The sequence below is a fragment of the Trifolium pratense genome, linkage group LG3 (assembly GCF_020283565.1).
Source record: "Trifolium pratense cultivar HEN17-A07 linkage group LG3, ARS_RC_1.1, whole genome shotgun sequence".
In the NCBI taxonomy this organism is placed as follows: domain Eukaryota; kingdom Viridiplantae; phylum Streptophyta; class Magnoliopsida; order Fabales; family Fabaceae; genus Trifolium; species Trifolium pratense.
This window is the reverse complement of record NC_060061.1, coordinates 4,108,510-4,131,167: the sequence shown is the minus strand read 5'-3', so window position 1 is coordinate 4,131,167 and position 22,658 is coordinate 4,108,510. Positions and strand designations below refer to the sequence as shown.

General features: G+C 30.7%; 2 protein-coding genes across 4 annotated transcripts; one reads left to right on the top strand and one right to left on the bottom strand.

Annotated features, from left to right (window-relative positions):
* Positions 1-10,639: 10,639 nt before the first annotated feature.
* On the bottom strand, positions 10,640-13,815 carry LOC123913623. Its single transcript, XM_045964429.1, has 6 exons — positions 13,699-13,815; positions 13,500-13,586; positions 12,473-12,637; positions 12,283-12,343; positions 11,769-11,911; positions 10,640-10,999 (listed from the first exon to the last, which is right to left on the bottom strand). Exons 1-6 carry the CDS (start codon positions 13,813-13,815, stop codon positions 10,640-10,642), a joined length of 933 nt encoding a protein of 310 aa, XP_045820385.1.
* Positions 13,816-15,040: 1,225 nt separating this feature from the next.
* Positions 15,041-22,658, top strand: LOC123915447 (probable serine incorporator). Of its 3 annotated transcripts, none has more exons than XM_045966561.1 (13): positions 15,041-16,115; positions 17,984-18,283; positions 18,575-18,648; positions 18,892-19,051; positions 19,162-19,186; positions 19,290-19,379; positions 19,936-20,107; positions 20,201-20,274; positions 20,516-20,585; positions 20,879-20,950; positions 21,030-21,163; positions 21,286-21,359; positions 22,197-22,658. In XM_045966561.1, exons 2-13 carry the CDS (start codon positions 18,091-18,093, stop codon positions 22,250-22,252), a joined length of 1,194 nt encoding a protein of 397 aa, XP_045822517.1. In that variant the 5' UTR covers positions 15,041-16,115; positions 17,984-18,090; the 3' UTR covers positions 22,253-22,658. The 3 variants fall into 3 exon arrangements, with proteins under 3 accessions (XP_045822517.1, XP_045822520.1, XP_045822519.1); XM_045966564.1 differs by lacking the exon at positions 15,041-16,115 and adding an exon at positions 16,560-16,587 and having other exon boundaries at positions 22,197-22,654; XM_045966563.1 differs by lacking the exon at positions 15,041-16,115 and adding an exon at positions 17,004-17,262 and having other exon boundaries at positions 22,197-22,654.

Sequence of the window (22,658 nt, the reverse complement as noted above, 5' to 3'; positions counted from 1 at the left end):
TTCTGTTATGTTGAAGTTTACTAGTGATGAAGTTAGACTTAAAAGATCCTTATTTTTAAGCTTATGCAAAACAACTTATACAAATAAATAAACTTTTATGTATTATTGTAAGTTTTTCAAAGTAGTTTATGAGAAAACGGCTTATAAAAATATAATTTTCGTTAGTCAAAACTTATGAATTAACATAAAAGTTTATTTATTTGCATAAGCCCACAAAATAAGCCAAATCCCCCAAAGTATTTATTATCCCCCCCCCCCCAAACTTCCCTTTTCCCTTGAACCTAAGTTTCGGAAAATATTTTCCGCTCATGTTCAAGTTCGGAAATTTTGGAAAGATGTGCATCACTTCTTCATTACTCAATCATAATATCTCTCTCAAAGAAGCTTGCGTTTTTCCTTGGAGTGGTGGACGAAAATCAAACATTAGAGGATTGACAAAGACTCTACACTCTTTGAGGCATGGTTAGTTGCATTAGCAGGTTGTAGGTTCGTAAAAATAAAACACCCTCTAACACACGTTTATAACGAAAAATATTTTCCAAAATTTCTCCTAGGAAAAATCGGAAAATATGTTCCGAAATTTTCGTTGCCTGCAATTTTTAAACATGAACCTAAAATACACTTAACTATAGCATAAAACTTACTTTTATAATAAACGAGATGAGAGGAACAAATTTGTACTTTGAGTGAAGAGGAACAAATGTGATAAGTTAGGAGACGAAGAGGAACGAAAATGCCTTTCTGCGTATGAAATGCATTTTTTTGGAAAAAAAAATTCCAAACCTGTACGTGAGCGAAAAAAGTACAATTTGTATAATTTTTGAATAGGGGCAAAAGCGGAATATTGGGGGTATAAAAGAAACGTGGGAAGGGAAGGAGAAAAATTCTTATAACATGTCAAACTCTAAGCCCAAGCCCAATATAACCTCAAATTCCTCTTTTGTCTGTCTAATTTTGTTTCCGTAAGTCAGCATTCTTTTTCTTTCTCACCCCTTTCTTCCTTATTCATTATTAGCCAAATAAATCCGCTAAACAAATTTAAGCTTCTACGAATTCCCTATTGTGACTCAATGACTTTAATCTGCTTGAATAGTTAAATGTTTATATGTTCATTCCTTATGTGCCTACACAAACAAGACCACAAGATGCACATATCAACTTTCTCATCACTAAATTACTGGTAACTAAATTATATACTCCATTCCTTACAAATTTTAAGGAGAACAAAAAATCACCCATATTTTAAGAAAAAACCTAAATTTTGACCAAATTACGATAATTGTTTAAAAAACACCTTCAATATTTATTTGTAGACGAAGTGATTAACACTATTGAAATTCACAATCACATACAATTATGGGGTGTGATTGGTAGCTCAGCTGGTTAATCTGGTTGAGCTAAGAGTTAAGGAGCAGGAGGTCAAGGGTCTGAGTCATGGCAAAAAAGAAAAAACTAACATAACATTGTAATACTAACAACTAACATTGTTTATAAAAAAAAATTAATGACCTTTTATATGGTTATGTCGGCGATGATAGGTGGATATGGTAATTGGTCTGTTCCGATTCTTATAGGTGCACTTGACATGGCATTTCCAGGATTAAATAATATTTCATTTTGGTCGTTGTCGCCACGTCTCTTGCTCCTATTAAGCTCAGCCTTAGTAGAGGTGGGTAGCGACACTGGGTGGACGGTCTATCCGCCCTTAAGTGGTATTACCAGCCATTCTGGAGGAGCAGTTGATTCAACAATTTTTAGTCTTTATCTATCTGGTGTTTCATCCATTTTAGGTTCTATCAATTTTATAACAACTATCTCCAAAATGTGTGGACCTAGAATGACTATGCATAGATCACCCTTATTTGTGTGGTCCGGTAACAACATTCCCACTTTTATTATCACTTTCGATATTGGCAGGGGCAATCACAATGTTATTAACCGATCGAAACTTTAATACAACCTTTTCTATCCTGCAGGAGGGGGATACCCTATATTATACCAGCATCTCTTTCGATTCTTCGGTCATCCAGAGGTGTATATTTCAATTCTACCTGGATCCGGTATCATAAGTCATATCATAGTCGACCCATGACCAAATGTCAAGTTTTCCAACAAAAAAATATATTACGATAGTTCACAACATGACTCTTTCTCAAAAAACAACTCGAGAATTACTCTTATAACAAATCTAAAATAACCTAAATCGGATGCTGCAAGAATAAAAATCTTGATTGGATTACAATTGAAGAAAAAACAACAAATTATTAAATTGGTATTTTCATATGTATTGGTTAATTTAATTGCATCAAAATCCTTCCTTACATTTGATCTTGATGTTAATTATTGGGTATAAGATTTGATTTGAAAGCCTTATGGAAAATGTAGAATGCAGGCACATAGATGTGTTACCATTATATTATATATAGTTTGTAGTTAGAAATTACTAGTAGTTATTCACTTATTTTTTAATACCTACCTATAAATAGGAATGATGTAATCAGCACAAAAATATCCAACACCAAATAGTACATCTCCCATTGTTTCGAAAATTTCCATCAGCAAATAAAAATTAGGATTGGTGCATTCTTTAAATCTTAACCATGAAATCATTAACATATAAAATGCCAAATGTTCTTACTACCAGCCTATGTTTTAAAAAACGTAGAAGCTACAAATTGACATGGTCAGTAAACGCATAGTCACAGGAAAATCAAATGTAAATATATAAGAGACTAATAAATGTGTTTCTAGAGCTGGATTAAACTCAAATATATTTTTTACTGAAAATAATGATATTTATTCATTCTAATAATTGATAGAATGTATCATGCAAATACAAATTCAATATTTACTAAACACGAAAAAGATGAATCTTCGAACAAACCTACACATAATATGATAAAATCAAAGTGACGGGAATGTCCATGTTTCGGATCAGCAGCGATGACCCCCAAATCAAGATTTTATCTATATGAATTAAACGAACATTGTGACAAGGCGGAAAATTAAACAACGTCGTACCAAGACATCGACGAACAACACAACGCCGCACTTAGACGACAAAATCACAACAAAACAAAGCAACTAAAAAAACTCAATCTTTATAAAAATCAACTATTTAAATTAAAAGAGAGGAAAAAAGATGTTTAGAGGTGATTTTAGGAAGAAAAAAAAAAGACATAAAACCACCTCCTCACTCGTGAAGGAAGAAGAAAGAAGAAAGAAACTCAAAGAATATATAGATATGAAATTAGGGCTGGCAACATATGTGAATTTTTTTTGTCTAATAGAATAGTGGTTAGAAATTCCACCAACTAAGCTAATATATGCAATATTTCTACCGACTAAATTAAGCTAACGGGGACGATGTAATTCTTTTTATATGAATTTTTTGGTTCCTTTTTATATTAATTTTTTGGGTTCCTCTAAATTGAGGATTTTCTTATTAAGTTGGAAGATGTATTTTACCATCTCATATAGATGCTCTTGAATATTCAACAAGAAAAAAAATGCTCTTGAATTTTCTTTAATTCATTTTAATTTAACAAAAGAAATGAAAACTAGAACCATTTTTTTAATTCATCTCGTATAGCAATCTTTTACTAGTAAAAGGAAGGTTGAGTTGCTCCAAAGCCTTCATTGTGATGATGTGGCACCTCTAATAAAATTGCTTACAAAAGGATATATCAATACTAAAAAATGAAAAAATGAAAAATTAAATTAAAAGGGACCAACTAAAATTAAATACTCCTAAAACAAAACGGAAAATTTTCATATAATTTATGATTGTGTTAATCCTCTAGAACTTGAAAGAGCACAACTTTTCATATATAAAAAACGTTTACAAAATTAAACATATTTGTAGTTGAGTAGTATCCTGTATAAATGTGCAATAACCTATCCATTTTCTCACATCATGCAATCTTTTACAAGTAAAAGGAATGTTGAGTTGCTCACAATCAAGTATTTTGATGATGTGGCACTCTACAAGAAAAGTTTACAATCTCTATTAAAAAACTTTTTCATCATCTCCTTTAATTAAATCATTTTAATTTTAATTATCAATATATCAAATTATCAAGTTTACAATCTCTATTAAAAAACCTTTTCATCATCTCCTTTGATTAAATCATTTTAATTTTAATTATCTTTAATTAAATCATTTTAATTTTAATTATCAATATATCAAATTATCACTATATAACTTCTTAAAAGGGACCAACTAACTAAAATGAAAAATTATTAAATTAAAATGGACCAACTAATATATAAGATTTATATAACCACAAAATATTCATGACTATTGGAATTCTTTCAATACTAATACTAATACAAAAAAGGAATCATTATATTTCAAGCAAATGAGTCACTTTGATATTCCAAACCTCTTTGATCAATCCCTTAAAGAGCTGAATTTAATAAAAAAAAACGTGTGTCTCTCTTCATTGCAAGTTAATTGGTTCCTAAATGAATTAAAAGGGACCAATATAACCACAAAATATATTCTTTCAATACTAAGGAAAAAAAAAATGGTATGTGCTATGTATTATGATAGGTTTTTCTTTCAAATTCTAGAGCTAGAAAGTGGTATGAGCTAGAAAAACACTTTATTATAAAATGAGAAAGTTTAGTGACTAATAGGTTCACTCTCACTCTTTATAACCACCACCCCACATTCTTTTTCTACTTATTATTTCTAAATCTTAATAATTGATATTTTCACTCAATCTTTGAGCGTATTTCTACCATGGTGTTATGTATTGATATCTAACAATATTCATTTGTACTAATGTTTAGTTTTTGTTCTTCATGTGTAGGTTGAAAGAAATAATTTTTCACTACAATAGAATGTTAATGGATGAAAAGGCCAGTATACTCAATTACTCTTATCAAATTATATTGTTCATTTAAAAGTTATCTTTAAAATATATTTTTTATCATAACAATGATTGTAAGTAAACAATCTTATTTTTCTCATTTATTTATTGATATTGGTTGTTCATTTGTTATCGAGAACATAGAACGTTATATTATTTTAGTCTACTTACTCCAGATCCATGTGATAGAACCAGAGGAAGAAAAAGGTATTTACTAATTTATAAAAGGAATGTTGAGTTGCTCACAATCAAGTATTTTGATGATGTGGCACTCTACAAGAAAAGTTTACAATCTCTATTAAAAAACTTTTTCATCATCTCCTTTAATTAAATCATTTTAATTTTAATTATCAATATATCAAATTATCAAGTTTACAATCTCTATTAAAAAACCTTTTCATCATCTCCTTTGATTAAATCATTTTAATTTTAATTATCTTTAATTAAATCATTTTAATTTTAATTATCAATATATCAAATTATCACTATATAACTTCTTAAAAGGGACCAACTAACTAAAATGAAAAATTATTAAATTAAAATGGACCAACTAATATATAAGATTTATATAACCACAAAATATTCATGACTATTGGAATTCTTTCAATACTAATACTAATACAAAAAAGGAATCATTATATTTCAAGCAAGTGAGTCACTTTGATATTCCAAACCTCTTTGATCAATCCCTTAAAGAGCTGAATTTAATAAAAAAAAACGTGTGTCTCTCTTCATTGCAAGTTAATTGGTTCCTAAATGAATTAAAAGGGACCAATATAACCACAAAATATATTCTTTCAATACTAAGGAAAAAAAAAGTGGTATGTGCTATGTATTATGATAGGTTTTTCTTTCAAATTCTAGAGCTAGAAAGTGGTATGAGCTAGAAAAACACTTTACTATAAAATGAGAAAGTTTAGTGACTAATAGGTTCACTCTCACTCTTTATAACCACCACCCCACATTCTTTTTCTACTTATTATTTCTAAATCTTAATAATTGATATTTTCACTCAATCTTTGAGCGTATTTCTACCATGGTGTTATGTATTGATATCTAACAATATTCATTTGTACTAATGTTTAGTTTTTGTTCTTCATGTGTAGGTTGAAAGAAATAATTTTTCACTACAATAGAATGTTAATGGATGAAAAGGCCGGTATACTCAATTACTCTTATCAAATTATATTGTTCATTTAAAAGTTATCTTTAAAATATATTTTTTATCATAACAATGATTGTAAGTAAACAATCTTATTTTTCTCATTTATTTATTGATATTGGTTGTTCATTTGTTATCGATAACATAGAACGTTATATTATTTTAGTCTACTTACTCCAGATCCATGTGATAGAACCAGAGGAAGAAAAAGGTATTTACTAATTTATAAATTTTTTGTTTGAGTCATCATTTACTTTCTCCAAAATAACTCTTAGGTACGTATTACTTTTAATAATGTCTTATGTTCTTTTCTTACTTTTCATGTATGCCTTCACTAATTTATTGATTTCTATGGCAGAATATTGACTAAAGTATCTATTGATTTTCATGCATCCTTACGAGAAATTTGTAAAACAAATAGTCACTCATATAAGAATATCTTATCATCTATTGTATATTCAGTTTCACCCTTTTATTATTTATCCATTTTGTATTTCATATTCTTCATATATGTTAATCCATATTTTTTATGGTTGGATATCTATTATATTGATCGGCCAAATTATATCTTGAAAATTGACATAACATCTTTTATTATTAAAAAGAAGCTTGAATTGCTTTTAGGCCTTCTTTGTGATGATGTGGCACCTCTAAGAGAATTTCTTACAAAAGAATATATCAATAATGAAAAATGAAAAATGAAAAATTTAATTAAAAGTGACAAACTAATATTATAAGACCTACAAATTTATATCTCGGTTATGGTTTAGAGAGAGACATAAATGATACTATGATCATCAAATTCTCATGATTGTTGGAATTCTAAAATGAAATTCTCACAAGAAGATATGTCAACAAACAATGATGTATTCTTATATTATTTGTCTCAGCGTTCTACTAAATTTGGACTTATAATGATAAATGATAGTATATAATGTAATTGAGAAAAAACTGAATTGCGCCATATTGACATTTTTGCGTCCAACTTTACTAAAAAATTCTCTGATAAACAAAAAAAAAATCTTCCTTAGAATTTTTTTTAATAATATGCAATTTTACTAAAGTTATTGTATAACTATGAATATAATTTTATATTTGATACTAGACTTTTTAGAAAAGAGAATTGATAAATACGAGAACAATAACATGTTTATTATTGGTCCATAGAAGAAAAAATAATTGAAATCAGTTATGAGATTTATTTTATGCTTAATTGCAAATAATTGGAAACACCAATTAATAGTGTGACTTTTGATTATCTGCAAAAGAAACAGCACACTAAAATGAAAAGAATTAAACTTCATGTGTTATTGTGGTTTTTGCATAAAGAGATCTAATTTCTTATGCTATAAATTAACATTTGCATAGTTAATCTGTAAAAATATAATGCAATGATAACTAAACACTCATTACAATTAAATCTTATGACTGTTGGAATGCTTCTCAATGTAACCATGATCCTTATATAACTAATATCTATTCACCTGTATCACATACTTTTTGTTTAGTCATGCTCTCTCATTTTTTGTATTTAAATTATTTTGTATGTTTTCTATGTATAGATATTTTAGCAAATTATGTCTATATATATGAATGTTATTCTATTTTCAATATCCATTTTTCATCTTTTTAAGGATTGAAGTTTAAAGATTGCTTTATGCAATAAATGTGGTCATTGCAGTGTGATGATTGTGGAGCACGTCCATTTGATCGGAAGTTTTCCTTCTATTTAAACCATGGATTTGGTATGCTTTTTTTAAAAAAAAAATGTATGTCTCAACTACATTAGAAATAATTTGAATGTATATGACCTATGCAAAAGTTTAGAAGTTAAAGGTTATAATTTATTTTACGACATATCTATAAGCGAACTTTAAATTGCTCTTATGTCTCATATTTTCTTATTCTTTTTTGACCAATAATACATCGAAGAGGAGTTAAATATGCTATTTTAATATCTATCATTTAACTATATGATATTATTATATTTATAACAATTATTATTTTTCATTTATAAAAATATTTTAATTATATATTTAATCGAACCCGTGCAACGCACGGGTTTACCCCTAGTAAAATTATAATTTGAAAACTAATTAATCACCGTAATATTACGCTACCCATGCAAACGCACGGTTCTTTAATTAGTTTATCTTAAAAGTTTTTTAGGCACTAAATTACTTGATAATTTTTTTTTAAAAGCATCCGTATCATTTTCTACAACGCAGAACCCTCAAAAACAATAATTCGCCCGCCCAACGCAGAACCCAAACATACAAATATGCAATCTCATAAATTCTTCTCCCCTTCCTTGATCTTCTTAGCTATAGTCTCATTCTCTCTTTTATGAGAATTATTCTTTTTCTGGTGGTGGTGTATGTTAGATAATAATATTATTAGGGCTTTAAGTATTGAGCTTTATATGTTAGTAGTTTAGTAGTCCATTAGGAATTATTATAAATTATTTTGTAATCCTTATTTTGTTAAGTAATGCTATTATAATATTATTGAAACCCTAGCCGTCACTTTGTGTTTCTCTCTGAACTTTAACATGGTATCAGAGCCGGGTTAAGGACTGCAATGTGGGCATTTGACCCAGGACCACGCTAGGCGTGAGGGTGGGTGTTGAATATGTTGTTGTGTTGGAGATTGTTTGAAGTCCCACATTGCTTAGGTTCCCGGGATGTGAAGTGTATAAAATATGTGAGAGCAACCTCACCCTTTGAGCTAGCTTTTGAGGTTGAGATCCAAGCATATTTAACATGGTATCTAGAGCAAGGTTCGATCCGCCTTGAAAAATTCGTAGTTTCCGTTGTCGAGTTCCCAAAAAATAATAATAATTGGGAATCTATTTGTTTTGATTTTCGGTGTTTGATTGATTGTTTTGTTTTCCGTTCCAGTATTTGATTTTCCGTATTGTTCAAAGAAATTTAATACTGATCTTTTGGTTGTTGGTTCTTTTCCGTATTGTTCAAAGAAATCGATTGAAGAAAGAGCAAATTTGTTTTTGAGGAATAGCTTAAAGTGAATCACAATTTTCTGTTTGTTGAGTGATGTTAATTTCGTCCGCAGCCGCCGTATTGAAGCTAATAGCTATTCCAATATATCAAAGGTCACTTTTATTGTTGGCAGAGTTGCCGGTGCCATATACTCTCATGGAAGTATAGTGTATATGGTATATGAAGAAGACGGCAGCACATGCTGATGGAATTATGTGCATCGGATTGGTATTTGAGTTGGATTGGTATGATTGATTTAATTTGGTTCAGTTCCATTTGATTTGGTTTTTGTTCTGTTTTGTTTGGTTATGCTTTGCTTCTTGCGGTCTGGTTTGGTTTGTCATGACTGTTTTTTTTGTTTGGTTCTCTCGGGTGAGTTAAGATAATACTCACATTGAATCCGGTGAGGGAATACTCACATTGAATCCGGTGAGGGAATACTCACATTGAATCCGGTGAGGGAATACTCACATTGAATCCGGTGAGGGAATACTCACAATTTGAAATTTGAATCCGGTGAGGGAATACTCACATTGAATCCGGTGAGGGAATACTCACATTGAATCCGGTGAGGGAATACTCACAATTTGAAATTTGAATCCGGTGAGGGAATACTCACATTGAATCCGGTGAGGGAATCCTCACATTGAATCCGGTGAAGGAATACTCACAATTCGAAGTCTGAAATCTGAAGAAGTTGAATTTGAAGCTATTAGTTAATTTAGTTTATTTTCGGGTTGATTTGTAACAAGCTCAAAGCTTAGTAAGCTTTAGCTTGAGGAGTAGTATTAGAAATAAAATATTTAGTTAGAGTAGTTTGATTTTCGTTTTTTGTTTGACAAACTCTCGATGATTATCTGATAATGCATCGTGAGTTTGAGGGGAAGTGTTAGATAATAATATTATTAGGGCTTTAAGTATTGGGCTTTATATGTTAGTAGTTTAGTAGTCCATTAGGAATTATTATAAATTATTTTGTAATCCTTATTTTGTTAAGTAATGCTATTATAATATTATTGAAACCCTAGCCGTCACTTTGTGTTTCTCTCTGAACTTTAAAAGTGTAATCAACATATGTTTGGTGGGTGCGCCTCATTGTTTTTTTTAAGTTTCAAGTGTTTATTTTTCTATCTTATATATATAGGAGATTATTAGATTCTCGTACTCTTTATTTTTCTAAACTTTCTCTTTTACTTTTTTTTTCTTCTTATTTTTATATTTATATAATATATTTGCTATTACAAAAAACTCAAACAAGCAAAACCCGTATCAAATTTCTTATTTGCTGCTGGAATTCAAACTTTTCTGCCGATATATGACATGATATCTTTAAAGATGATGACGAGTTCGAAGAGTTTGATATTTTTTTTTAAGAAGCCAAAGAATAACATTAATCCTTTCATGAGAAAAATAAGACAGCAACCATTGCTAATGTTGGATGTTTTCCAGCAATTTTAATTTGTTAAGGAAACAACATTATCAATATCACAACAGTCGCAAATTATATTTGTGTTTAGACTATCAAGAAAAGTAAGTTATTTATGGTAAGATTGATTATTCTTAATTTATTATGAGAAATAATCAAACATTGGTTACGACAATTACTTGTTACAACCGGGTCCTCCAAATTGAAGAGAATATCCAAATTCTTCTCCTTGATCTCCGTAGTATATAACATTATAACAGGAGGCAGCATCAGCGTGTTCTTCTCCAGTTGGTTCATAATATGTTCCAGAATCATCAATTTGAATTCCAATTTCTCTAAAATAACTTGCATGAACGAAATCTTTATCAGGAAAGTGTCCAGATCCCATCGAAGGACTAGAGGTACCCGCAGGAGATAATGTTGACCCACCCCATCCCACTCCGGAAGGTTTGACCATGTTAGGGAATAAAGCTGCTGGAAAATATCCAATAGTCTTATCTGCCACTGCTAACCACCAATTATGGCTTGTTCGATCCTACATGAATATCCATAACATTTTGTGAATATATAGTTTCCACGTAAATTATATTTTAGATCACTTTATCAAGTGGTCCATGATGGGACAATATTTAAAAAATATCTAAAATATTATCGATAATATACATTGATGTTTGCAAGTATAATTTAATAATTATTTTCATTTTTATGGTTAAAATAATGACTTAATTGACACCGATTTGATTAAAAAAACATATAATAAAGATGTGGCTCATATTGAATTGACGTTAATAATATTTTTTTTAACCGTAAAAATGAAAAGGATCGTAATTTTTATTTTTATAAATATTATTATCGACAGTCATTTGAATTTGTGATGATAGCATTATCCTTCCACACTTAATATGTTACAGACAAGATTTTCATTATGTGTACTTTGAAACACATGGTTAAGAAGTTGAATGAATTTAAATCTTATGTAAGTTGTGTATATATAATACAATATACCTTATGAGTTTAATTGATATGCACCGAAAATGTAAAATAGTTTTACACGATTGTCCAATAAACAACCATTATTTTGCCATATCATATCAAGAAAATGGGGTGAAGTGGGGTGATGTGGCGGAAAATATGGTTGATATTGATTGATAATGTAAAACTATTTTACACCGTAAGTGCATATTAATTAAAATCATACCTTATATCATGAGTATCACTCTATAACATATTATATCATGATTTTTTTCCTTTCAGGTTTAATAATTGAAACATTTTAAATTTATAAATTTATGTAAAGATATTACCTTATTAAGAGAAATTGGCATCTCAATCATCTCTCCGCCATAAGTAGATGTTCTACGTATACGTGAACCAAGATAATATGACCTATCTGTTTGAACGAAACCCTTGCATAACATATTGTAACATCCGGTACTTTTGAAATCATCTGACCGTAATTTTTTAAGAAATCATTTTTTTTTTGTTTGACAAATTCAACAAATCATCTTATATTTAAAAGAAACAAAACTGTTATATTTTTCAATTAATCTTAAATGTAAATTAAGATTCAAAGAAATATTACAAACATTGATAATTTTTTTTTAAAAAAAAAAGTTACTTTAGTAAGAACATCTTTTAAAAACATACTCCCTTCGTGACAATATATAAACAAAAATCATCTTTCTAGATTCATTGTATATTTAATGTATCTGATCTATAGTATAAAACAGATACATTATATATGCAATGAACCTAAAAAGTTAATTTTTACTTATATATTATCGGAGGATGTATGACTTATTTTCTATAAACATTTACTTACCGTCCATGCTGAGTAAAAATAAGTCGAATGATCATCATTGTATAATTTTGGAGATACCTGGCGTCATTTAATGTATAAAGTTAATTATATGTATACGCGTATGTTTTAAGATTAAAAAAAAAAAATTATCGAAAAAAAAAAAGATTAAAAACAAAATTTTTGCATAATAGAATAATGAAAATTCACATGCCATCCAACCATGATTTTATTAGTAGCATCTGTGATTGTATTTTGAACGAATAAATGACCTGAACTTGATTGATCCTTATCAACTTTTGGATTATAAATACTAGTAGTTGCCTTAATTCCATGGATAATATCCAGCTGAGGTACATTGTACGCATTAGCTTCCTACAAATTCAATATATTCGCATATTAATAAAAATGAATTATATGTTATTTATACAAATAAATTAAGAAATTGGAAATTCAAAAGAAAACTTACATGCAAAATGGATTGAATTAGGTTATGATCATTGAATACAGATTTGCCTCGAATAAGATCAATTTTGGTTATCCTTCATGTTCTGGACTAGACTAGAACTAGTCCACTTCATACCCTCTAAAGTCCACATGGCTTGCCCATCATATCCATGTCAGCAGAACATGGTGGAACCTCTCCAAGATAGGAGCAAATTACTGTTCTACCCACTATCTTAGGGTGATATCTTGGCAATCCATCTTATTGGGCCTTGACAAGTCCAACCTAATAAGAGGACCTTTGGCCAAGAGCTGGGGGCTATATAAGCTCTCCTATATAGGAGAGCTACGTAACATTATTCATTCTCTCAATTACTTTATCTCTCTAGTATCTCTTACTCTCTTTCCTTGTCTGACTTTGGCATCAGAGCACCTGCAGGTACAATCCCCCCCTCCGTAGATCAGCTGCTCGACCCGCCGTCAACCACCTGCTCAACGGACTGCTAGCTGGCCATCTAACTGTTCTGATTAACAGTTAAAATCACTTCGAATAGGAACTGTTCCTTTTGGACACCTAATATTCTCAAGCCAATATATGGGTTTGTTTGGCGAACTCTTTACACTTGTTTCATTCATTTTTCTTTCAAAACTCGGTTTTCTCTACGATAAAATAAGAAGAAAAACATTCATTGAAAGAGACCATATAAATAACAAAAGAATTTACAAGATTTTGACCAAAAATAAATAATAAAAGAATTTTATTGTAGAAATTTAATTATATGAAATATTTTACCTGTAACGTATGATTTTTTAGTAATGGATGATCAAAAGCTGGTTGTTTGTTAATATCAACACAATCGACTATATACCCGGACTCGGTCTATAAAATCACCAAAATAAGTCAAAAACAAAATTATCAATAAAATCACCAAAATAAATAAAAAAGGGGGATTAAATCAATTAAACCACAAATAAATTAACGAGATGTGTACACGAATGCTCTTGACATGAGGCTTGTTAATTTGTATCTCCAAATCATCAAATGTGTGGCCGGTAATACTAGTCACCAAACACAAAACAAAGAACAAAGTATTTGTTATTTTCACCATTCTCTTGTTAAAAGTAATGACTTGATGATATAGATCATGCTTTAGTATATTGCCTATTTATGCATCGACGCTTCAGGGCAAACGAAATAATAAAACATTAATTATCTTCTATATATGCTTTGTTGAAAATGGTCTAGCTAAACAGTGCTTGGTACAATGATTAAGAAGACAAAAATGGAAGTAAAACATCGATAGTTAGTTGATTCAGTGGTAATTAGCGTTGAATTTGAAACTAATTAATGTATTTAGTCCAAACTTTTAACCAAATATATCAAAAAAAATTATTCATTTTTAGTTATATTTATCTATTAATTAATAATATAAAATTATTGAGCTGGGATTCACGAACCACACAAAGGGGGATTAATAGATAATTTTTTTTTACTATGCTATAAATGAAATTTAATTATATAATGCATATTATATATAATTATGCGGGTTAATAAGTTAAGTCATTGTTACTCTTCCTTTATTAAGAGAAAATGCATTTAATGAATGTTTTACTCCCCACGTCCCATTTTATAAAATTTAATTTTACTAAATGACATTATTCATTTATCTTGCTTTGACCATATTTTTTTAATAATAGATAGATATAAATATTAGATATAAGATCTTGTTTGATTTGTTTTGATGAGTATTTTCAAAATATAAGTTTTTATAATTTTTAATAATAGAGAATTAAAGATATTAATGATGAAAATTGTTCGTTGGTATACGTACATTAATCAAACTAGCTCTTATATTTTGGAACGGAGAGAGTAATTTTTATAAGGCAAATGTTAACATGTGCACCTAAGGCACATGTTAAGAATACAAATCTAGAAATATTTTTTCGAAACATGTGTATTATATCTTTTAAGCATTAAATTCGTTTATAATATTAAATGTAAATTTCTAATTATAGAAACTTTAACATGTGCCCTATATACACATGTTAACAGCACCCTTCTAGTTTTTCTTTTCTACTACATTCTTTTTAGACGGAAAGAGATATTAGTAGGGGTGGACAAAGACCCGAAACCCGATTGAAACTGCAAAAACCGAGGCTATGAAACCGAACCGGGTCGGGTTGAAATTAAACCGCGGGTTGGCAAGTCCAAAATAGCGGTCTGGTATGACTAGAGGCGGTCGGGTTCGGATCATTGAAAGTCATCCGCGGTAGTCCGAACCAATCCGAGTAATTAATTAATATTTATTGTTTTCTATCTAAAATCACGTGAATACAGCTATAATGGGTGACAGTTGTTTTATTATTCATAAAATGGAGTGTCCAAAGCGTATTCAGAGAACACAATTACTGCCAATTACTGCCTAATTTCCTTTTACGGTATCATGCATACAAATCTGAAGAGATTTTTTCATTTATTTAATTTATTTATTATTTTATTATAATCAACTTATTTCTTTTCAAACACTACCAATACAACTTTTCTATCTCTCTCCTGTTCATTTCAAGTCTAAGCCTCTTCAATCTATTTTCCTCTTAGCCTTGCAGCAATAGAGATCAAGAAACGACTTATACAATAACGATTGAAGTGTCAAAAGAGAACAATAATTGCCCCTTCCTTCTTCTCTTTCTCCTCTTTCTTTTCCATCTTTTTCTTCATCATTCTTCCATGTCTAATTATGTTTTGTTTTTTGTTGGTTGAGATCTTGATAATACAGATCTAAGGTTGAGTTAAAATTGTTTTTTAATTTATGCTGTATTCCGAATTTTAATCCTTTGGATTTGTGTTTGTTTTGAAATTTTGGTTGTAGCCTGACCCGTATATATCCATCCGTTGAACCCGCGACCCGCTTGAACCGAACCCGTTTAAACCGAAGTCCAAAAATGGTTCGGTGTGGACTGTAATTCGTCACCCGTGGATTGGACCGGGTGATGGTTTTGGGCCCAAACCCGCCCGACCCGAACCGTTGTCCACCCCTAGATATTAGTATTTAGAAGGAAAAAAAGAATGTACCAGAAAAGAAAAACTAGAAAAATAGAGGAAGCTTGCGGCGGGAAAATAAAAAGGAAAAAAGCAAACAAAAACTAGGAAACCAAAAGTAAAAAGCAATCAAGTTTAAATCATTTTTTAGGAGCCGAAAGCGCACAAGCAGCAAAGCGTTTAATTTCCAACCCCTCTCTATTTCTCTCTGTTTTCATTTTATTTTTCATTTTCTAATAATCTTTCTCTCAAAAAGAGAGAGAGAGATTGAAAACAGAATTATGAAACCACAAACCGCTTCGAGAAACAGCGATCCAGTGTTCACTCGCAAATAGATCTGCATTTTCTCCTTCTTCTTCTTCTTCTCAGGTATCTGCGTGCTTTCAATTTCATTTCATAGATTCTACGCTTTTCTTTCAAGTAATTCTCATTTCTCAGTTCGATTCATCTTTTATTTTTCTGCATTAATTTGTTTATAAGTACTTGTTCTGATGTTTAATTCTTAGCATTATGTGAAAATTTCTATCTATTTTTTCACAATTTCCAGATGTAAGTAAATGTTGAATGCATTTGGATGTGATATTTGTTTGCCGAGAAAATTAGAAAAGAATAAACAAAAAGGAAAGTTGGGGGGATGGATGGTTACTTTGAAGTAAAGAAAAATGAATCATTCTATTGTACTGTACTCAACTGCTTTAAATAATAATAATAATAATAATAATAATAATAATAATAATAATAATAATAATAATATAAAATTGAAATACAACTCTCCAAAAGATAATCGATTTTCTTTCTCAACGGAAGTAGATCTGCAATTATTTTTATTATTGAAAATCTAGTAAGCACCGACACTCCTTAGATTAGCACGGACACCGACACCGACACTTACGATTACACTAAATTATGTTATTTTTTTAAATTTTTATCAGTGTGGGCGTGTCAGTGTCCGTGTTGTATTCGGTGTTCGTGTGAAAATAGTTCCTGCATTGTTAATTTGTCATTTTAGTATTTCAGTAAATATGAAAACAAACAAACGGTGAGTATGAATGAATTGATTGAGTTGTGTGTGAGAGAGAGAGAAGGTAGATGCGTTTAAAGTCAAACAATTGTGATTATGCTTTAATCGAGAGGTTGCGCATTCCGATACTTGTATTGAAAGTAAAGTAGTATGCCCGATCCAATCACCAATTATTATGGCAGCCTGCCAGATGAGTTTTTTATTGCTCCCTCCCTCTCCCTCCATCCATCCCTAAACTAAGTTAATTGTATAAAAAAACTTTCGCAAAAATTAAAATTTGTGTAGTTTTATTTATATTTTTATTTTTAATTATTTATAAATTATAAGACAAATAAAATGTATTTATAGTTTTTTACTGGTAATTTTGCAAGGTTAGAATTTTGTAAAAAGTCATATATTAAGAGAGGCTAGCTACTAGAATTTTGTCAACTAGCTATCGGTGACATTATTAGATAGATCAAAGTTAGAATCTCAAATTCTCGACTTCCCCTCAAGGTTAGCTACTAGATTATTTGACAAAAAAAAAATTGTTATTTTTTGCACTTAATTACGATATTTTAGGCTTAAATACCTCTTTTGGTACATAACTTTAAAACCGGTCAATTGGTCCCTTATCTTATGTAAGTTAACTAAACTTGGTTCCTTAATTTTAAAATCTGTCAATTTAATCATTTAACTATATAAGTTAATGTAACTTGATCCCTCAACTTGGTCCTTAATAAATGAATATATTTTCATAAGTTATAAGAGAAAAAATTGCGTTAATTTTGGTCTAAAATTTTCATAAGGTGCTATTCTGGAGTGTATTGATTAGATGCATGTCTAAAAAAATTCTACATTGTTAACAAATATATAAATTAATAAGAATATATATATAATTTTATCAGAGGTATGTTTTTTTTAAATGATCATTGATATGGGTAAATAACATTAAATAAAAATAAACGAATAGAGTATTAAGTTATTTATTTTTATCTTTTTTAGTTCTTTTGGATGGAAGTATATTATGGGTTGCGTTCCCTAACATTAAACCTTCATAAGAGAATATATGTTGATTTTCATTAGGAAAAGCTATGACTATCCAAATATTATGAAAAGTGAAACATCTATTATTCTTCATCCACAGTTATTTACTTATTTATCTTTTGTTTTATTAAGTCTTAGCTAAACAGTAATTAACCTCCCATGACAAAGATGATTCTTTTCTGCATTACAGTACAGGGGAATAGAATAAAAGATCTTAATTGAATGTCGTCCATTTCTTGTCTGCTCCATTCATTCATGTACCGCGTACTCGCGTAGCATTGCTGTGTTGAAGAAGGTATGGAAACAGGGGAGAGCAACAATGGTAATGAGAGGAGAATCATATCCAATGATTCTTCATGGCTCAGTCAATTCCGAAATGCATCCAATCCTTGGATGGCAAGATATGCCTATGCCTTGATTTTTCTTGTGTCGAATCTGTTGGCATGGGCTGCTCGTGACTATGGTCATGGTGCTTTAACTGAAATGGAAAGTAAGTTTAGAACTTTCACTTTCCATTATCATATATCATTTAGCGTCATGATGCTTCTATCAGTCCCAACTCTTATGCTTAAGTTATGCCATTTGTATGTTATATATAAATTGAAGTGGTTTTCTTCTTATGCTTAAGTTTAACGTTTTCAATGTTGGCAAATCATTCAATTTAATCAACAAATATTCTTGCTACACCTTATGTACAAGTACACATATGGGACAATTAAATCGTGGTTCCATCATATCTATAGCTTCCATTGGCTTTAAATCTAATATATCGAACCTACAGGATTAAAAGGATGCAATGGTGGAAAAGACTGTTTGGGTGCTGAAGGTGTTTTGCGTGTGAGCTTGGGTTGCTTTGTATCCTATTCAGTTATATACATGAAATTGGTCACCCTCACGAAAGGCTTTGTATAAGATCTGTATAGAAAGAAAATGAAGAATAAAGAATTTGATTCATTTATGGTGGGTGGAAAAATAGTAATTAAAAACATGTTTGCTCTTTGATCAAAGTGTTATATCAATATATCATAACTAAGTCACTTATCTAAGGTCAGTTGCATAGTCCTAACATATATAAAGTTAAACTTAATCCATGTTCAGATATTCTATATCATAATGTTTTTGTCAACTGCTGGCACTTCAAAACTGAACCAAAAGAAAGACACATGGCACTCTGGATGGTGGTTAGTTAAGATTGTTTTTTGGGTTGTCATGACTGTCATCCCATTTTTTCTTCCTACTGGCTTTATTCAAATTTATGGTTAGTAAACTTTATCTTTCAACAAGCGTTCAAGTATAAATTCATCATCTGTTATATCAAAAGATTGTTGTTGTAACCTTGTCATTCCTTTGATACAATTCTTTTGCCAGGGGAGGTAGCGCATTTTGGTGCCGGGTATAGTTTTGCCTCTTAATCTTTATAAATGATTTCATCACACTTTTTTCTTCTTCGAAATAATATGTTATTTGCTTAAAGTGTTTTTGTAATTCCTTTTCAGGGTTTTCCTCCTAATTCAACTAATAAGCATAATCAGCTTCATCACATGGCTGAATGATTGCTGTGCATCTGAAAAATATGCAGCACGTTGGTAAGAATTTATTCAGTTAGAGAAAAATAGAAACAGAAGCTTCTCGACCATGAACAATATGCTTGAGATTATTGTCTCCGTATAAACTTTGTTGGTTGAATTTTCAATGATTTAGCAAGTTATATTCATTGATTTTGGATGTTGAACAATTGACTATTGTGCTTTATATGAAGAGGAAGGATAAAAAAAATCTTGAATTTTCCAAATACATCGTTGAAAGTACTCGAGAATCTAGAGGGGATAACCAATTGTTATTTGATTGGTGTTATTTGAGCTAATATACTAATTTAGCATCAACTAATATTGTGCATTTTATCCGTTTTCCACATGTAAAGCTTCAATAGGCTGACAAAACAAATGGCTAATTGGCAAAAAAAATAAAAATTCTAGCTACAAACGCCGTTGTCGGGGATCAAACCCGGCTCACCCACGTGACAGGCGGGAATACTTACCACTATACTACAATGACTGCTTGATAAAAAAAATGGATCAATATATTTAGGATAATACCAGGAATAAGATTCCATATTTTGTATTAATCATCAATTCCATGCAGCCAAATTCATGTGATGTTGTTTGCCACAACTGCATATGTCGTCTGTTTGGTGGGGATCATTTTGATGTACATTTGGTATGCACCAGAGCCTTCTTGCCTTCTCAACATTTTCTTCATTACTTGGACTCTGGTACTTGTCCAACTCATGACCAGTGTGTCTCTGCACCCAAAAGTATGTTCTATTTGTGGCCATATCTTTACTTGTTCAGTGCATTTTATCGCACAACATAACATGATTTGGAATTTTCAACTTTATCTGCAATAGGTTAATGCCGGCATTCTAACTCCAGGGCTGATGGGGCTTTACGTTGTCTTCCTTTGCTGGTGCGCTATTAGAAGGCAGGGCTACCAACTTTTTCCTAACACTTTTACATCTGTATCCATACTTCCATCCAATGCATTTAGCTTTTACTGTTTAGTGTGTATTATCTCCCAAAGAAATCATTGATGTAAAACAATCTAGAAAGACAGGCATTTGTATATTCTTTTGGTTTTATTCATTTATTATTTATGCAACCTATCTTAATTTCCCCTTTTTTACGTCTTTTTAATTTGAGCGTTGAAATATTTTTGAATGCAGTGAACCTGCTGGAGAAAACTGCATTAGGAAGTCAGACACTGCAACCAAAACAGACTGGCTAAGCATAATTGTAATAATACTCGTCTATTTTTGATTCAGAAAATTGAACTGTATTAGAATATCTCTTTAAATCCAATAGTTGTGAACTTACAAATATATATATGTCTATAGTGAATTTAAGTCTGGGTTTACAGCCCAATTATATGCTCATTACCATGGTCACAAACACGTATCTATCAAATAAGTGCTATGAAAAACTGATACTTATTCCCAGAATTTATAACCCAATGTTTCTTGTTTTATTTTTGTTTTGCCTTTTGGTTGTACATATGATCATACCTTCTTTATGATTGTTGTTGGCAGAGCTTTGTTGTTGCAATACTTGCAATTGTTATTGCGACATTTTCAACAGGCATAGATTCCAAATGCTTCCAGGTTAGTTCGAAACTCTGAAGTTAGTCTAAATTTTACTTGATTATTAGGTTCTCCAATAAGTATCTGTCAATCCATGCAGTTCCGGAAGGATGATACACCAGCCGAGGATGATGTACCATATGGTTATGGCTTCTTCCATTTTGTTTTTGCCACGGGAGCAATGTATTTTGCCATGCTATTAGTTGGATGGAATAGTCATCATGCTATGAGAAGGTATGGTCTCCTACCCTCCTGTATTTGGTCCATATCATATCATATTATCTTCATTATGTCTTTCATTCAGTACAATCATATATGATATAGCAAGTTGATGGTATGCCTTCATTCTTCTACAGATGGACAATTGATGTGGGCTGGACCAGCACCTGGGTCAGAATAGTAAATGAATGGCTGGCAGTCTGTGTTTATTGTAAGAAAAATCAATACACCCTCCATTAATTTTTAATTATTGGTTGTTTAAATAAACGTTTTTACTTATTTGTGGATTTCAAATTTCAATGTTATATTACCTACTTTTTTTTTGTCAATTATGCATAAAGAGTTAAAGGTGTTATACTTATAGGAAAAAGACAAGTAATTTCATCAAAAGCATACTTCTTTGTTGTAAATTACTCCCCTTACATTTAGCGTATGCAGAAATAGTTAGACCCCTAATCAGTAATTACCAATGACCTAAGTTGTTGAAATTGAAAGTCAGAGGGGGATAAATGACTTATATTGGAAAGAGTAGTTAGGGATTTGATGAACGTGGTTGGAGTGTCCAATGAATCATGTATTTTGCGACTAAATCGTCTTTGACCATTGTAGGAGCAATGGTTAAACGTTATTTGTTTGAGTTTGATATCATGCAGTCCCATAGGGCAGTGATAATGATTTTATGGATTTTAACTCAGATTATTTATTTGCATGCTTATTTTATTTTCCGCATTAAGTGATGATTGATTGAATGTGGTAGTCATGCCCTTTGACAAAGATTTTAGTTATGTACTTTTATTAATTTCTTTTGCATGACTATGGTCTATGGCTATGGCTTAGTTTCGCTATGCTGACAGTGAATGTCAGAATTAATGGTATCATAGTCCGATTTACTTAACTAGATTGCTTAATGAAAGCAATTAAATGTTGTATTAGTAAATAACTTTTGAGCTATTAACATGGTAAATGTTTTACTTATCATTAACTCGGATTAATAGAGCTTTACTAACTCTTTCCTTATTATTCTTACAACAATATCTGTTGTTGATAGTATGGATGCTGGTAGCTCCGATGATATGGAAGTGTAGACAAGCTGGTTCTACTTGAGAAAGTCGAAACCTAACCATTCTAGTTATGAAATTTTGTTGAGAATTAAGATATTCAGACAGTCCCAAATCTCAGGTGTACATATAGGGGACTCCTCCAGCTCTGCAGTCTGCAGATACGAAAAAGAATTGCAATTACAATCATTCAGGAAATTCTTAATGGACACCGCACTGGACAGAAGCAATGTTTCTGGCACAAATGCACGCATACTGGTTGGATTAGATTCGTGCAATTTCCGCATGAAGATATGCAGTCCTTTCTCTTTATGAAGTGATTAACAATGAAAACTACACTCTTACCTGTAAATGTGTCAGTGAGAGAGCATAATATTATGCAAAACAATTTAGTATATGCCTTTTTAGATCATGATTTTTTGAATTATCAATCTCATTTGATAGTTTTTCTG

What these genes read in the sequence shown, in the direction of transcription:
- LOC123915447 (XM_045966561.1), top strand. Translation starts at nt 18,091, where the DNA reads ATGGAAACAGGGGAGAGCAACAATGGTAATGAGAGGAGAATCATATCC. An exon ending in GTGTGTCTCTGCACCCAAAA is followed by an intron (nt 20,108 to 20,200) that starts GTATGTTCTATT and finishes TATCTGCAATAG; the next exon opens with GTTAATGCCGGCATTCTAAC. An exon ending in TAGATTCCAAATGCTTCCAG is followed by an intron (nt 20,951 to 21,029) that starts GTTAGTTCGAAA and finishes CAATCCATGCAG; the next exon opens with TTCCGGAAGGATGATACACC.
- LOC123913623 (XM_045964429.1), bottom strand. Translation starts at nt 13,815, where the DNA reads ATGGTGAAAATAACAAATACTTTGTTCTTTGTTTTGTGTTTGGTGACT. An exon ending in AAATCATGGTTGGATGGCAT is followed by an intron (nt 12,344 to 12,472) that starts GTGAATTTTCAT and finishes AAATGACGCCAG; the next exon opens with GTATCTCCAAAATTATACAA. An exon ending in TGCCAATTTCTCTTAATAAG is followed by an intron (nt 11,000 to 11,768) that starts GTAATATCTTTA and finishes ATATTCATGTAG; the next exon opens with GATCGAACAAGCCATAATTG.